At 50.4% G+C, this 15,730-nt stretch overlaps 1 protein-coding gene across 1 annotated transcript in view; it reads right to left on the bottom strand.

The window, feature by feature from the left end:
• LOC306754595 (membrane-associated guanylate kinase, WW and PDZ domain-containing protein 3-like) overlaps positions 1–15,730 on the bottom strand; it is a gene marked incomplete at both ends in the record, with an annotated part of 305,465 nt that overhangs the window by 49,774 nt on the left and 239,961 nt on the right. Inside the window, 4 exons of the mRNA XM_079238612.1 lie at positions 8,753–8,891; positions 11,812–11,958; positions 12,078–12,154; positions 12,247–12,441. Coding sequence (XP_079094738.1) covers positions 8,753–8,891; positions 11,812–11,958; positions 12,078–12,154; positions 12,247–12,441 — 558 coding nt within the window. The remainder of the gene's footprint in view (positions 1–8,752; positions 8,892–11,811; positions 11,959–12,077; positions 12,155–12,246; positions 12,442–15,730) is intronic.

Here is a 15,730-nt window from a genome sequence, read left to right as displayed (position 1 = left end):
GGTTCTGGTCCAGATGGAGGTTTTCCCTCCTGGTTCTGGTCCAGATGGAGGTTTTCCCTCCTGGTTCTGGTTCTGATGGAGGGTTTCTCTCCTGGTTCTGGTCCAGATGGAGGTTTTTCCTCCTGGTCCTGGTCCAGATGGAGGGTTTTCCTCCTGGTTCTGGTCCAGATGGTGGTTTTCCCTCCTGGTTCTGGTCCAGATGGAGGTTTCTCCTCCTGGTTCTGGTTCTGATGGAGGTTTTTCCTCCTGGTTCTGGTCCAGATGAACGTTTTCTCTTCTGGTTCTGGTCCAGATGGAGGTTTTCCCTCTTGGTTCTGGTCCAAATGGAAGTTTTTCCTCCTGGTTCTGGTTCTTATGGAGGTTTTCCCTCCTGGTTCTGGTCCAGATTGAGGTTTGTCCTCCTGGTTCTGGTCCAGATGGAGGTTTTTCCTCTTGGTTCTGGTCCATATGGAGGTTTTCCCTCCTGGTTCTGGTCCTGATGGAGGTTTTTCCTCCTGGTTCTGGTCCAGATGGAGGTTTTTCCTCCTGGTTCTGGTCCAGATTGAGGTTTTTCCTCCTGGTTCTCTTTCTGATGGAGGTTTTTCCTCCTGGTTCTGGTCCAGATGGAGGTTTTTCCTCCTGGTTCTGGTCCAGATGGAGGTTTTTCCTCCTGGTTCTGGTCCAGATTGAGGTTTTTCCTCCTGGTTCTCTTTCTGATGGAGGTTTTTCCTCCTGGTTCTGGTCCAGACTGAGGTTTTCCGTCCTGGTTCTGGTCCAGATGGTGGTTTTCCCTCCTGGTACTGGTCCAGATGGTGGTTTTCCCTCCTGGTTCTGGTCCAGATGGAGGTTTTTCCTCCTGGTTCTGGTCCAGATGGTGGTTTTCCCTCCTGGTACTGGTCCAGATGGAGGGTTTCCCTCCTGGTTCTGGTCCAGATTGAGCTTTTCCCTCCTGGTTCTTGTCCAGATGGAGGGTTTTCCTCCTGGTTCTGGTTCTGATGGAGGTTTTCCCTCCTGGTTCTGGTTCTGATGGAGGGTTTCTCTCCTGGTTCTGGTCCTGATGGAAGATTTCCTTCCTGGTTCTGGTCCAGATGGAGGTTTTCCCTCCTGGTTCTGGTCCAGATGGAGGTTTTCCGTCCTGGTTCTGGTCCTGATGGAAGATTTCCTTCCTGGATCCGGTCCAGATGGAGGTTTTTCCTCCGGGTTCTGGTCCAGATGGAGGTTTTCCCTTCTGGTTCTGGTCCTGATGGAGGTTTTCCCTCCTGGTTCTGGTCCAGATGAACGTTTTACCTCCTGGTTCTGGTTCTGATGGAGGTTTTTCCTCCGGGTTCTGGTCCAGATGGAGGTTTTCCCTCCTGGTTCTGGTTCTTATGGAGGTTTTCTGTCCTGGTTCTGGTCCAGATGAACGTTTTCTCTCCTGGTTCTGGTCCAGATGGAGGTTTTTCCTCCTGGTCCTGGTCCAGATGGTGGTTTTCCCTCCTGGTTCTGGTCCAGATGGTGGTTTTCCCTCCTGGTTCTGGTCCAGATGGAGGTTTTTCCTCCTGGTTCTGGTCCAGATGGAGGTTTTCCCTCCTGGTACTGGTCCAGATGGAGGGTTTCCCTCCTGGTTCTGGTCCAGATGGAGGTTTTCCCTCCTGGTTCTGGTCCAGATGGAGGGTTTTCCTCCTGGTGCTGGTTCTGATGGAGGGTTTCTCTCCTGGTTCTGGTCCTGATGGAAGATTTCCTTCCTGGTTCTGGTCCAGATGGAGGTTTTCCCTCCTGGTTCTGGTCCAGATGGAGGTTTTCCCTCGTGGTTCTGGTCCAGATGGAGGTTTTCCTTCCTGGTTCTGGTCCTGATGGAAGATTTCCTTCCTGGATCCGGTCCAGATGGAGGGTTTCCCTCCTGGTTCTGGTTCTGATGGAGGTTTTTCCTCCTGGTTCTGGCCCAGATGAACGTTTTATCTCCTGGTTCTGGTCCAGATGGAGGTTTTTCCTCCTGGTCCTGGTCCAGATGGAGGTTTTCTCTCCTGGTTCTGGTCCAGATGGAGGTTTTCCCTCCTGGTTCTGGTCCAGATGGAGGTTTTCCCTCCTGGTTCTGGTCCAGATGGAGGTTTTCCCTCCTGGTTCTGGTTCTGATGGAGGGTTTCTCTCCTGGTTCTGGTCCAGATGAACGTTTTCTCTCCTGGTTCTGGTCCAGATGGAGGTTTTTCCTCCTGGTCCTGGTCCAGATGGTGGTTTTCCCTCCTGGTACTGGTCCAGATGGTGGTTTTCCCTCCTGGTTCTGGTCCAGATGGAGGTTTTTCCTCCTGGTTCTGGTCCAGATGGTGGTTTTCCCTCCTGGTACTGGTCCAGATGGAGGGTTTCCCTCCTGGTTCTGGTCCAGATTGAGCTTTTCCCTCCTGGTTCTTGTCCAGATGGAGGGTTTTCCTCCTGGTTCTGGTTCTGATGGAGGTTTTCCCTCCTGGTTCTGGTTCTGATGGAGGGTTTCTCTCCTGGTTCTGGTCCTGATGGAAGATTTCCTTCCTGGTTCTGGTCCAGATGGAGGTTTTCCCTCCTGGTTCTGGTCCAGATGGAGGTTTTCCTTCCTGGTTCTGGTCCAGATGGAAGATTTCCTTCCTGGATCCGGTCCAGATGGAGGTTTTTCCTCCGGGTTCTGGTCCAGATGGAGGTTTTCCCTTCTGGTTCTGGTCCTGATGGAGGTTTTCCCTCCTGGTTCTGGTCCAGATGAACGTTTTACCTCCTGGTTCTGGTTCTGATGGAGGTTTTTCCTCCGGGTTCTGGTCCAGATGGAGGTTTTCCCTCCTGGTTCTGGTTCTTATGGAGGTTTTCTGTCCTGGTTCTGGTCCAGATGGAGGTTTTTCCTCCTGGTTCTGGTCCAGATGGAGGTTTTCCCTCCTGGTTCTGGTCCAGATGGAGGTTTTCTGTCCTGGTTCTGGTCCAGATGGAGGTTTTTCCTCCTGGTTCTGGTCCAGATGGAGGTTTTTCCTCCTGGTTCTGGTCCAGATGGAGGTTTTTCCTCCTGGTTCTGGTTCTGATGGAGGGTTTCCCTCCTGGTTCTGGTTCTGATGGAGGTTTTTCCTCCTGGTTCTGGTCCAGATGAACGTTTTCTCTCCTGGTTCTGGTCCAGATGGAGGTTTTTCCTCCTGGTCCTGGTCCAGATGGAGGTTTTCTCTCCTGGTTCTGGTCCAGATGGAGGTTTTCCTTCCTGGTTCTGGTCCAGATGGAGGTTTTTCCTCCTGGTTCTGGTCCTGATGGAGGTTTTTCCTCCTGGTTCTGGTCCAGATGGAGGTTTTTCCTCCTGGTTCTGGTCCAGATGAACGTTTTCTCTCCTGGTTCTGGTCCAGATGGAGGTTTTTCCTCCTGGTCCTGGTACAGATGGAGGTTTTCTCTCCTGGTTCTGGTCCAGATGGAGGTTTTTCCTCCTGGTTCTGGTCCAGATGGAGGTTTTTCCTCCTGGTTCTGGTCCAGATGAACGTTTTACCTCCTGGTTCTGGTTCTGATGGAGGTTTTTCCTCCGGGTTCTGGTCCAGATGGAGGTTTTCTCTTCTGGTTCTGGTCCAGATGGAGGTTTTTCCTCCTGGTTCTGGTCCAGATGGAAGATTTCCTTCCTGGATCCGGTCCAGATGGAGGTTTTTCCTCCGGGTTCTGGTCCAGATGGAGGTTTTCCCTTCTGGTTCTGGTCCTGATGGAGGTTTTCCCTCCTGGTTCTGGTCCAGATGGAGGTTTGTCCTCCTGGTTCTGGTCCAGATGGAGGTTTTCCCTCCTGGTTCTGGTCCAGATGGAGGTTTTCCCTCCTGGTTCTTGTTCTGATGGAGGTTTTCCCTCCTGGTTCTGGTCCAGATGGAGGTTTTCCCTCCTGGTTCTGGTCCAGACTGAGGTTTTCCGTCCTGGTTCTGGTCCAGATGGAGGTTTTCCCTCCTGGTTCTGGTCCTGATGGAGGTTTTTCCTCCTGGTTCTGGTCCAGATGGAGGTTTTCCCTTCTGGTTCTGGTCCTGATGGAGGTTTTCCCTCCTGGTTCTGGTCCTGATGGAGGTTTTCCCTCCTGGTTCTGGTCCAGATGGAGGTTTTCCCTCCTGGTTCTGGTCCAGATGGAGGTTTTTCCTCCTGGTTCTGGTCCAGATGGAGGTTATCCCTCTTGGTTCTGGTCCAGATGGAGGTTTTTCCTCTTGGTTCTGGTCCAGATGGAGGTTTGTCCTCCTGGTTCTGGTCCAGATGGAGGTTTTTCCTCCTGGTCCTGGTCCAGATGGAGGTTTTTCCTCTTGGTTCTGGTCCAGATGGAGGTTTTCCCTCTTGGTTCTGGTCCAGATGGAGGTTTTCCCTCCTGGTTCTGGTCCTGATGGAGGTTTTTCCTCCTGGTTCTGGTCCAGATGGAGGTTTTCCCTCTTGGTTCTGGTCAAGATGGAGGTTTTCCCTCCTGGTTCTGGTCCAGATGGAGGTTTTTCCTCCTGGTTCTGGTCCAGATGGAGGTTTTCCCTCCTGGTTCTGGTCCAGATGGAGGTTTTCCCTCCTGGTTCTTGTTCTGATGGAGGTTTTCCCTCCTGGTTCTGGTCCAGATGGAGGTTTTCCCTCCTGGTTCTGGTCCAGACTGAGGTTTTCCGTCCTGGTTCTGGTCCAGATGGAGGTTTTCCCTCCTGATTCTGGTCCTGATGGAGGTTTTTCCTCCTGGTTCTGGTCCAGATGGAGGTTTTCCCTTCTGGTTCTGGTCCTGATGGAGGTTTTCCCTCCTGGTTCTGGTCCTGATGGAGGTTTTCCCTCCTGGTTCTGGTCCTGATGGAGGTTTTCCCTCCTGGTTCTGGTCCAGATGAACGTTTTACCTCCTGGTTCTGGTCCAGATGGAGGTTTTCCCTTCTGGTTCTGGTCCAGATGGAGGTTTTTCCTCCTGGTTCTGGTCCAGATGGAGGTTTTCCCTCCTGGTTCTGGTCCAGATGGAGGTTGTCCCTCTTGGTTCTGGTCCAGATGGAGGTTTTTCCTCTTGGTTCTGGTCCAGATGGAGGTTTGTCCTCCTGGTTCTGGTCCAGATGGAGGTTTTTCCTCCTGGTTCTGGTCCAGATGGAGGTTTTTCCTCTTGGTTCTGGTCCAGATGGAGGTTTTCCCTCTTGGTTCTGGTCCAGATGGAGGTTTTCCCTCCTGGTTCTGGTCCAGATGGAGGTTTTCCCTCCTGGTTCTGGTCCAGATGGAGGTTTTTCCTCCTGGTTCTGGTTCTGATGGAGGTTTTTCCTCCTGGTCCTGGTCCAGATGGAGGTTTTTCCTCTTGGTTCTGGTCCAGATGGAGGTTTTTCCTCCTGGTTCTGGTCCAGATGGAGGTTTTCCCTCCTGGTTCTGGTCCAGATGGAGGTTTTCCCTCCTGGTTCTGGTCCAGATGGAGGTTTTTCCTCCTGGTTCTGGTTCTGATGGAGGTTTTTCCTCCTGGTCCTGGTCCAGATGGAGGTTTTTCCTCCTGGTTCTGGTCCAGATGGAGGTTTTTCCTCCTGGTTCTGGTTCTGATGGAGGTTTTTCCTCCTGGTTCTGGTCCAGATGGAGGTTTTTCCTCCTGGTTCTTGTTCTGATGGAGGTTTTTCCTCCTGGTTCTGGTCCAGATGGAGGTTTTCTCTCCTGGTTCTGGTCCAGATGGAGGTTTTCCCTCTTGGTTCTAGTCCAGAAGGAGGTTTTTCCTCCTGGTTCTGGTCCAGAAGGAGGTTTTTCCTCCTGGTTCTGGTCCAGATGGAGGTTTTCTCTCCTGGTTCTGGTCCAGATGGAGGTTTTCCCTCTTGGTTCTAGTCCAGACTGAGGTTTTCCCTCCTGGTTCTGGTCCAGATGAACGTTTTCCCTCCTGGTTCTGGTCCAGATGGAGGTTTTTCCTCCTGGTTCTGGTCCGGATGGATGTTTTTCCTCCTGGTTCTGGTCCAGAAGGAGGTTTTTCCTCCTGGTTCTGGTCCAGATGGAGGTTTTTCCTCCTGGTTCTGGTCTAGATGAAGGTTTTCCCTCCTGGTTCTGGTCCAGATGGAGGTTTTTCCTCCTGGTTCTTGTTCTGATGGAGGTTTTCCCTCCTGGTTCTGGTCCAGATGGAGGTTTTCCCTCCTGGTTCTGGTCCAGATGGAGGTTTTTCCTCCTGGTTCTTGTTCTGATGGAAGTTTTCCCTCCTGGTTCTGGTTCTGATGGAAGATTTCCTTCCTGGATCCGGTCCAGAAGGAGGTTTTTCCTCCTGGTTCTGGTCCAGATGGAGGTTTTTCCTCCTGGTTCTGGTCCAGATGGAGGTTTTCCTTCCTGGTTCTGGTCCAGATGGTGGTTTTTCCTCCTGGTTCTGGTCCAGATTGAGGTTTTTCCTCCTGGTTCTTGTTCTGATGGAGGTTTTCCCTCCTGGTTCTGGTCCAGATGGAGGTTTTTCCTCCTGGTTCTGGTCCTGATGGAGGTTTTCCCTCCTGGTTCTGGTACTGATGGAGGTTTTTCCTCCTGGTTCTGGTCCTGATGGAGGTTTTTCCTCCTGGTTCTGGTTCTGATGGAGGTTTTTCCTCCTTGTTCTGGTCCAGATGGAGGTTTTCCTTCCTGGTTCTGGTTCTGATGGAGGTTTTTCCTCCTTGTTCTGGTCCAGATGGAGGTTTTCCTTCCTGGTTCTGGTCCAGATGGAGGTTTTTCCTCCTGGTTCTGGTCCAGATGGAGGTTTTCCCTCCTGGTTCTGGTCCAGATGGAGGTTTTCCCTCCTGGTTCTGGTCCAGATGGAGGTTTTTCCTCCTGGTTCTGGTCCAGATGGAGGTTTTTCCTCCTGGTTCTGGTCCAGATGCAGGTTTTCCTTCCTGGTTCTGGTCCAGATGGAGGTTTTCCCTCCTGGTTCTGGTCCAGATGGAGGTTTTCCCTCCTGGTTCTGGTCCAGATGGAGGTTTTCCCTCCTGGTTCTGGTCCAGATGGAGGTTTTTCCTCTTGGTTCTGGTCCAGATGGAGGTTTTCCCTCCTGGTTCTGGTCCAGATGGAGGTTTTCCTCCTGGTTCTGGTCCAGATGGAGGTTTTCCCTCCTGGTTCTGGTCCAGATGGAGGTTTTTCCTCCTGGTTCTGGTCCAGATGGAGGTTTTCCCTCCTGGTTCTGGTCCAGATGGAGGTTTTCCTCCTGGTTCTGGTCCAGATGGAGGTTTTCCCTCCTGGTTCTGGTCCAGATGGAGGTTTTCCCTCCTGGTTCTGGTCCAGATGGTGCTCTGTTGTTCTGTCTCCTACTGACAGGCGATGTGTGACACCACAGACCCGGTCTGGGTCGGTGTGGTTCGGTTCTGTCAGTTGGACACCTCGCAGAAAGGTTTTACACCTGATTCACCTGATGAAATAAAACCCCGCTGTAGAAGGACCACCTGATCGCCATGGTAACAATGTGAGTCATGTGACCAGGTTACAGGGAGGTCAACACATGAACATGTCAACATGGAGAGGTCACATGATCCACCTTCCTCAGATGATTTACAAACCTAATGAGCTGATGAAAGCAGGACGAGGATGATGAAGAAGGGATGAAGATGGAGAGACGAGGATGGAGGGAAGAAGAAAGGAAGCAGCGTTACCAACCGCGAGTTGTCAGTTCGTCCAATCACGTAGAAGCAGGGCTCGCCCTGTTTGGAGTTGGTCATACAAAGAGACAGGCTGGACAGCTCCACTAAGGAGGATGAGGAAGAAGAGGAAGAGGAGGAAGAAGAAGGGGAAGACAATCAGAAGGAGCTGCTTTAACCCTTAATATTCCAGGATCATACATCTTGTTTGTTTTGGTGACATAAACCAGTTTGTAGAAGGACTGATTGGACATCAAAGTCCATCCAACCTCTCTGATTGGTGGAAAGTTTGACAGGATGTAGGATTGTCATTGCTTATGAGGTTTCTTAGCAACACAGTAGTGATGTGATGAAAATGTAATCATTATTGATGAATTTATGTGGAGTGGATGTAAAAAAAGACTAGATCACGTTAGACGGTTACGTCGGTAGATCACATCTTTAGATCGTATCCAGAGATCATGTCTGAGACAACATCTGCAGATCACGTCATTCGATCACATCCTGAGATTACGTCTGTAGGAGGATGGAGTGTGTCAGCTTGACTGCAGGGAAAAGATCCCAAAGGTGGTCCCAAGACCATGTCTCGGGGCCAGATAATTGCAAAATACATCTAACGTACTTCTTTTTAATAGATCTGGGATTTTTAATCAGGGAATTATTGATCAGTTGAATAACTTTTTAATGCAGAAACAATAAAGCAATTATCGCTGGGAAAGGCTTCAGCGGTTGGAAAAATGAATGAAAGAATGAATCCTCATCATACGAATTAATCTGCATCACAAGTTATTATAAGTGAAAGTTTGATTGAGGCCATCTATACACCTGCGGTGTTCGTAAAACCGAATACGGCCCTGTAAAAAAACTTGAGACTACCTGGTCTTTCAAAAGAAATACTTCTACACTGAGCAGCATATCCCGCTTGTTTAGCTCATTTGGACGGCATCCATGTCACTTCTGAATGTAAACACTGGTTGCACATGTGACAAGTAGTTTTTGTCACAGGCAGTGATGTTTCAAACCTAAAATTCTGCTTATGAACGTCTACAAGCCCAGTTTTCGTAAATCTTCACTTTGGTGGGAACTTTCTGAAAGAATGCTCCAATGTGTAGACAAGGCCTGAGTCTACTGTCTGGCTGCTGCATCCTGCCGGGAATTACCATGACAACCAGGTTTAAACCCTCCTTAGAGAAGCAACATGGAAGAATTAGAAGGACAGAGCAGGAAAGGCAGTGGACAGGTAGGTCTCAGGTAGGTCTCAGGTAGGTCTCAGGTAGGTGTGTAGATCTCACCGTAGTCAGGAACATATCCATTTCCCTTTTTCAGAACCAGATGGATGCGGTTTCCTCCTTTTCGGATCTGTTCGACCGCCTGACTGTGAGTCATTCCTGCCGTACTGTCCCCGTTTATCTCCACCAGCTGGTCAGATACCTGGAACACAGGGACACACCTGGTTACCACCTGCTTTCCACCTGGTTACGACCTGCTTTCCACCTGGTTACGACCTGCTTTCCACCTGGTTACCACCTGCTTTCCACCTGGTTACCACCTGGTTACCACCTGCTTTCCACCTGGTTACGACCTGCTTTCCACCTGGTTACCACCTGGTTACGACCTGCTTTCCAACTGGTTACTGCCTGTTTTCCACCTGGTTAGCACCTGCCTTCCACCTGGTTACCACCTGGTTACGACCTGCTTTCCACCTGGTTACGACCTGCTTTCCACCTGGTTACCACCTGCTTTCCACCTGGTTACCACCTGGTTACCACCTGCTTTCCACCTGGTTACCACCTGCTTTCCACCTGGTTACCACCTGCTTTCCACCTGGTTACCACCTGGTTACGACCTGCTTTCCACCTGGTTACTGCCTGTTTTCCACCTGGTTAGCACCTGCCTTCCACCTGGTTGCCACCTGCTTTCCACCTGGTTAGCACCTGCTTACTAGCTGGTTAGCACCTGCTTTCAGCCTGGTTGCCACCTGCTTTCCAAATGATTACCACCTGCTTTCCACCTGGTTAGCACCGGGTTAGCACCTTGTTGCCACCTGGTTACCACCTGCTTTCCAACTGGTCGCCACCTGCTTTCCAACTGGTCGCCACCTGCTTTCCACCTGGTTGCCACCTGCTGACAACCTGGTTGCCACCTTCTTTCCACCTTGTTGCCATCTGCTTTCCGCCTGGTTGCCACCTGCTTTCCACCTGGTTACCACCTGCTTTCCTCCTGGTTACCACCTGCTTACCACCTGCTTTCCACCTGGTTACCACCTTGTTACCACTGGCTTTCCACCTGGTTACCACCTGGTTTCCAACTGATTACCACCTGCTTTCCACCTGGTTAGCACCTTTTTACCACCTGGTTGTCACCTGGTTACAACCTGCTTTCGACCTGGTTACCACCTGCTTTCCAACAGGTTACTAACTGGTTACCACTTGGCTACCACCTTCTTTCCACCTGGTTGCCACCTGCTTTTCACCTCGTTACCACCTGCTTTCCTCCTGGTTACCACCTGCTTACCACCTGCTTTCCACCTGCTTTCCACCTGGTTACCACCTGCTTTCCACCTGGTTAGCACCGGGTTAGCACCTTGTTGCCACCTGTTTACCACCTGCTTTCCAACTGGTCGCCACCTGCTTTCCACCTGTTTTCCACCTGGTTACCACCTGCTTTCCACCCGATTACCACCTTCTTTCCACCTGGTTACCACCTGGTTGCCGCCTGCTTTCCACCTGGTTACCACCTGGTTTCCACCTGTTTTCAACCTGGTTACCTCCTACTTTCCACCTTGTTTGCACCTGCTTTCCACCTGTTTAGAACCTGCTTACTACCTGGTTAGCAACTGCTTTCCACCTGGTTGCCACCTTCTTTCCACCTTGTTGCCATCTGCTTTCCACCTGGTTACCACCTGCTTTCCTCCTGGTTACCACCTGCTTACCACCTGCTTTCCACCTGGTTACCACCTGCTTTCCTCCTGGTTACCACCTGCTTACCACCTGCTTTCCACCTGGTTACCACCTGCTTTCCACCTGGTTAGCACCGGGTTAGCACCTTGTTGCCACCTGTTTACCACCTGCTTTCCAACTGGTCGCCACCTGCTTTCCACCTGTTTTCCACCTGGTTACCACCTGCTTTCCACCCGATTACCACCTTCTTTCCACCTGGTTACCACCTGGTTCCCGCCTGCTTTCCACCTGGTTTCTACCTGCTTTCCACCTGGCTACCACCTGTTTTCTACCTGGTTGCCACCTGCTTTCCACCTGGCTACCACCTGCTTACCACCTGCTTTCTACCTGGTTACCACCTCCTTTCCTCCTGGTTACCACCTGCTTACCACCTGCTTTCCACCTGGTTACCACCTCCTTTCCAACTGATTACCACCTGCTTTCCACCTGGTTACTACCTGCTTTTCACCTGGTTACCACCTGCTTTTCACCTGGTTGCCACCTGGTTACCACCTTGTTACCACCGGCTTTCCACCTGGTTACCACCTGGTTTCTAACTGATTACCACCTGCTGACTACCTGGTTGCCACCTTCATTCCACCTGGTTACCACCTGCTTTTCACCTGGTTACCACCTGCTTTTCACCTGGTTGCCACCTGGTTACCACCTTGTTACCACCGGCTTTCCACCTGGTTACCACCTGGTTTCTAACTGATTACCACCTGCTGACTACCTGGTTGCCACCTTCATTCCACCTGGTTACCACCTGCTTTCCACCTGGTTACCACCTGCTTTTCACCTGGTTGCCACCTGGTTACCACCTTGTTACCACCGGCTTTCCACCTGGTTACCACCTGGTTTCTAACTGATTACCACCTGCTGACTACCTGGTTGCCACCTTCATTCCACCTGGTTACCACCTGCTTTTCACCTGGTTACCACCTGCTTTTCACCTGGTTGCCACCTGGTTACCACCTTGTTACCACTGGCTTTCCACCTGGTTACCACCTGGTTTCTAACTGATTACCACCTGCTGACTACCTGGTTGCCACCTTCATTCCACCTGGTTACCACCTGCTTTCCACCTGGTTACCACCTGCTTTCCACCTGGTTACCACCTGGTTTCTAACTGATTACCACCTGCTGACTACCTGGTTGCCACCTTCATTCCACCTGGTTACCACCTGCTTTCCACCTGGTTACCACCTGCTTTCCTCCTGGTTACCTCCTTCTCACTGCCTTACTGTTGGACAAAGAAGTGTTGGGTCCAAAGTCGATGAGTTCAGCTGCCATACCTTCAGACCTGCTCGCCTGAGCGAGCAGGCGGTGAACATCCCACCTTGCTGAACTATTTCTGATTAAACAAATTATTTTCTCACATCTACCTGTGACTGTTGGTGATGTTGGCTCACCTGGATCTTGTTGCTGCGTTGGGCCGGCCCCCCTTCCATCAGACCCAGAACATATAGTCCCATGTTGTACTCACTGCCCCCCCTCAAGGAGAAGCCGAAACCAGTCGGACCTCGTTCGAGATCCACGCTGTAGAACCTGGACTCCTCCTGTAAAGAACAGAGCAAAGAGCACTCAGAACTGTGGACCCGGTAACACCAGAGCCCAAGTTCTGCTGGAGCCCTTCCAGTCTGCAGATGGTACTGCTGGACCTAGATCCGGATCTAACCTTTGACCTCCTTCGTGACCCTTTGATCAGGCGGCTGTCGATGTGGAGGTCAGCTCCGTCTGAGAAGGATGATGGTTCTGTGGAGACAGAAGAAGAGAAAGTGAGGAGATGTGTTGGTTATGTTTGAGTGTGTGTGTTTTGTGTTCATGGCGTGTGTGTGTCTTCGTACGCTGTCGAGGCATGATGCTCAGCCGCAGTGTGTTTCCTGCCCTCCTCAGGATCTGGGCCAGGTCTCGATGTTGCAGACCGGAAACAGGCTTACCCTCCACCGTTTCCAGCTGGTCTCCTGGCTGGATCTGGCCGCTGCGCGCTGCTGGGCTGCCGCGCCGCACCGTCACAAAGCGGTGTGACATCACGGAGGGGGCTGGGAGATGGATAAACATTCTTGTAACCATGACAACCTAATACATTTACTGTCTGAGTCTCAGAAATGACCAGAATCAATCAGACGTTCTGATCCGTCCAGCAGCTGCAAGGCTTCCAGCCTGGTGTTTCTGTCACCTTCCAAAGTAAATAAAAGTCATCTCCATGGCAACCAGGTCTGCATGAAGCCTGAGACCTGAACTACGAAGCCAGATCAACATCCTGATATCTCCGTTTCCTGGTTGTCTCACCCAGACATTCTGGATCTGGATCGGCGGTACTACCTATCTGGTTATTAAATCCAACCATCAAGATCAGAGCGCGCTCACATAAAAGGGGCGGAGCTTGCAGCTTCTAACCAATCAGAAACATGAAGAAACCCTGCAGAGCAGCTACATCACCACGAATATGATGAATTTAAACGCATCATCCAGACCAGATCCGTGGTTGTGCAGTTCTGGATGAGTGACATCATTATTCCCGACGCATCCTGGTTTTTCTTCTTCTCTTCCAGAAGAAGAAGAAAAACATCTTTATTCATTAACAGGATGCGTCTGTTCCCAATAACTTTCTCTCTTCAGCACCTCTCAACATGTGCACACCAACGTCGTCGGAATGAGTAGAGCCTTTTCCAAGAGATCTGATTGGTCAGAAGGTTGAGCTTTTATACTCATTGATCTTTTATCCAGAACTTAGCCTGGTCCGAAGCTGGTAGTCGTTCAGTGGAAGTTACCATGGTGATTTACGCCGGTGAGAAGCGAACCAGCGTCGTAGTACGCAAACCCTAAAGTTACCTCCACAAGAGGAAATCCAGCTTCGTTGTACAGGTCTCTGGAATCTTACATGTCAGAACCCACATTTGTTGCTGTGTCAGAGTAAATTCTCCTGAATCTTCTTCATCTGAACATCAGACACCTAGATCTTACTGAACTCCAGGTTCTGGTCCTCAGAGCCAACTGGAAGAAAATTCTTGTCTTAAAGCCCTGATCCAGACCTGGGGGCCAAATTCCCAGAAAGATTTTCTGCCTCAGAAGAACTAATCTCTCATTCCTGGAGAACAAAACCTGGAAATCTGGGAGTTAGATTTGCTGCAAGGTCAACCTCTGCACTTACTAAACAACGGTGTCTGCTAACATAGCAACTATCAACAACAGATGTCTAACTTTGGACAGCGTATAATTAGCACCCGGAGTTCGGTGAGACATGATATTCCATGTAAGGAATGCCACATTGCAGGCCGCCGATATAACCGATGGGCTTCTACTGAGCGAAGCCTTCCTTTGTTCCCCACACTGAAGCTATGTTAGTCTTTGTAATAAGTAGTCTCTGCTGCTTATAGAAACAAAGAGCTTCAGTGCCGACAGACCAGAGAGGTCACATGACCAGCTGAGACTGCTAGCAGCCAGTCAGAGAAACCTGGACAGAAGCATCCGCTGTCATTAACCCTGTTTTTGTTCAGTATTGTTTATTTTGTTTTATGGTTCATGGATCGGTGCGGCGTCTGCAGTAATGCGGGCTCTGCGCCGGTCTGTCGTGGTGAAGAAGGAGCTGAGCCAGAAGGCGAAGCTCTCGATTTACCAGTCGATCTACGTTCCTACCCTCACCTATGGTCATGAGCTGTGGGTCGTGACCGAAAGAACGAGATCTCGTATACAGGCGGCTGAAATGAGTTTCCTCCGCAGGGTGGCCGGGCTCTCCCTTAGAGATAGGGTGAGGAGCTCAGTCATCCGGGAGGAGATCAGAGTAGAGCCGCTGCTCCTCCGCATCGAGAGGAACCAGTTGAGGTGGCTCGGGCATCTGGTCAGGATGCCTCCTGGACCTCCCTGGTGAGGTGTTCCAGGCACGTCCCTCGGGGAGGAGACCCCGGGGAAGACCCAGGACACGCTGGAGGGATTATATCTCTCGGCTGGCCTGGGAACGCCTCGGGATCCCCCCGCAAATGTGGCTGGGGAGAGGGAAGTCTGGGCTTCCCTGCTTAGGCTGCTGCCCCCGTGACCCGACCCCGGATAAGCGGCAGAAGATGGATGGATGGATGGAAAGACGGATAGATGGATGTTTTGTTTAGACTTGGACTTGACTTTATTGATCTCTTAACACAAGGATTAACACACCTCTTTGCCTCTCTTCAAGTCTGGTTTAGCTTGGTTGGGTTTGGGTTAGCTTGGTTTGGTTCAGGTTGATTTGGCCAGGTTCAGTTCAGTTCAGTTTGGTTTTATTATGTCTGAGCACCGTAGGCATGCAAAGGCCTATGCAGTTGTTTTCTGTTCTTATTCTTGGTGCAAATTAATTGCATTTTTGGGGGCCTGAACATGCCCGAAATCTTAACAAATATTGCGTATCCCCCCGACTGGAATGGGAAAATATGATGTATTTGAGGGTTCTCATGACAACAGCACCACCTATTTTCAGTGCCTTGCCAATGCATGTCTTCACTCTTGATGAAAATTGATATACATGTTCTACATGACAAGGCGAACCAAAAAAAAATTGTTGTGCTCAATGTTTACATGACTCAAGGTGTGAAGGAGGGGTGGGGCGTCAAAGTTTGACGTATTCCCATGAGAAACATATTAATATAACTCCCACATAAGACAACATATCTGCATTAAATTTACTACATATGATGGTAGTACGATCCTGAACATGTGTGCTTCTCAATCATTGGAGTACAAATAAGCCCCTCCCACTGGCAACAGGAAGTGACTCAGTTTAAAGCCCTAATGACCTGATGTCCAATCTGGCAGCAGGTGTGGGCGAGAGAAGCATGGGGGAAAGTTGCAAGGGTAGACGGTATCAATAGGCCAAGCAACGCCATAGGTGGGGGGCCTTCACAGCTGCTTGCAGCTTTAATTGACCTTGCTTCGGTTTAGCTTGGTTTGTTTTGGTTTGGTTTGGTTTAGTTTAACTTGCTTCGGTTTACCTAGGTTCTATTTAGCTGGGTTCAGTTTAGCTTTGTTTGGGTTGGTTTGGTTCGGTTTAGCTGGGTTTGGTTTGGTTGAGCTTTGTTTGGTTTGGTTTGGTTTAGCTGGGTTTGGTTTAGCTTGGTTCAGTTTAGCTGGGTTAGGTTTAGCTTTGTTTGGTTTGGTTTTGTTTGGTTTAGCTGGGTTTGGTTTGGGTTGGTTTAGCTGGTTTTGGTTTGGTACGGTTTAGCTTGGTTTGGTTTGGTTTGGTTTGGATGGGTTCGGTTTAGCTAGGCTTGGTTTAGCTTTGTTTGGTTTGGTTCGGTTTAGCTGTGTTTGGTTTAGCTTGGTTCGGTTTGGTTTGTTTGGTTCGGTTTAGCAAGGTTTGGT

Source organism: Telmatherina bonti (genome assembly GCF_933228915.1).
Source record: "Telmatherina bonti genome assembly, chromosome: 4".
In the NCBI taxonomy this organism is placed as follows: Eukaryota; Metazoa; Chordata; class Actinopteri; order Atheriniformes; family Telmatherinidae; genus Telmatherina; species Telmatherina bonti.
Note: the sequence above shows the minus strand (reverse complement) of the source record. Positions and strands in the feature narration are given on the sequence as shown.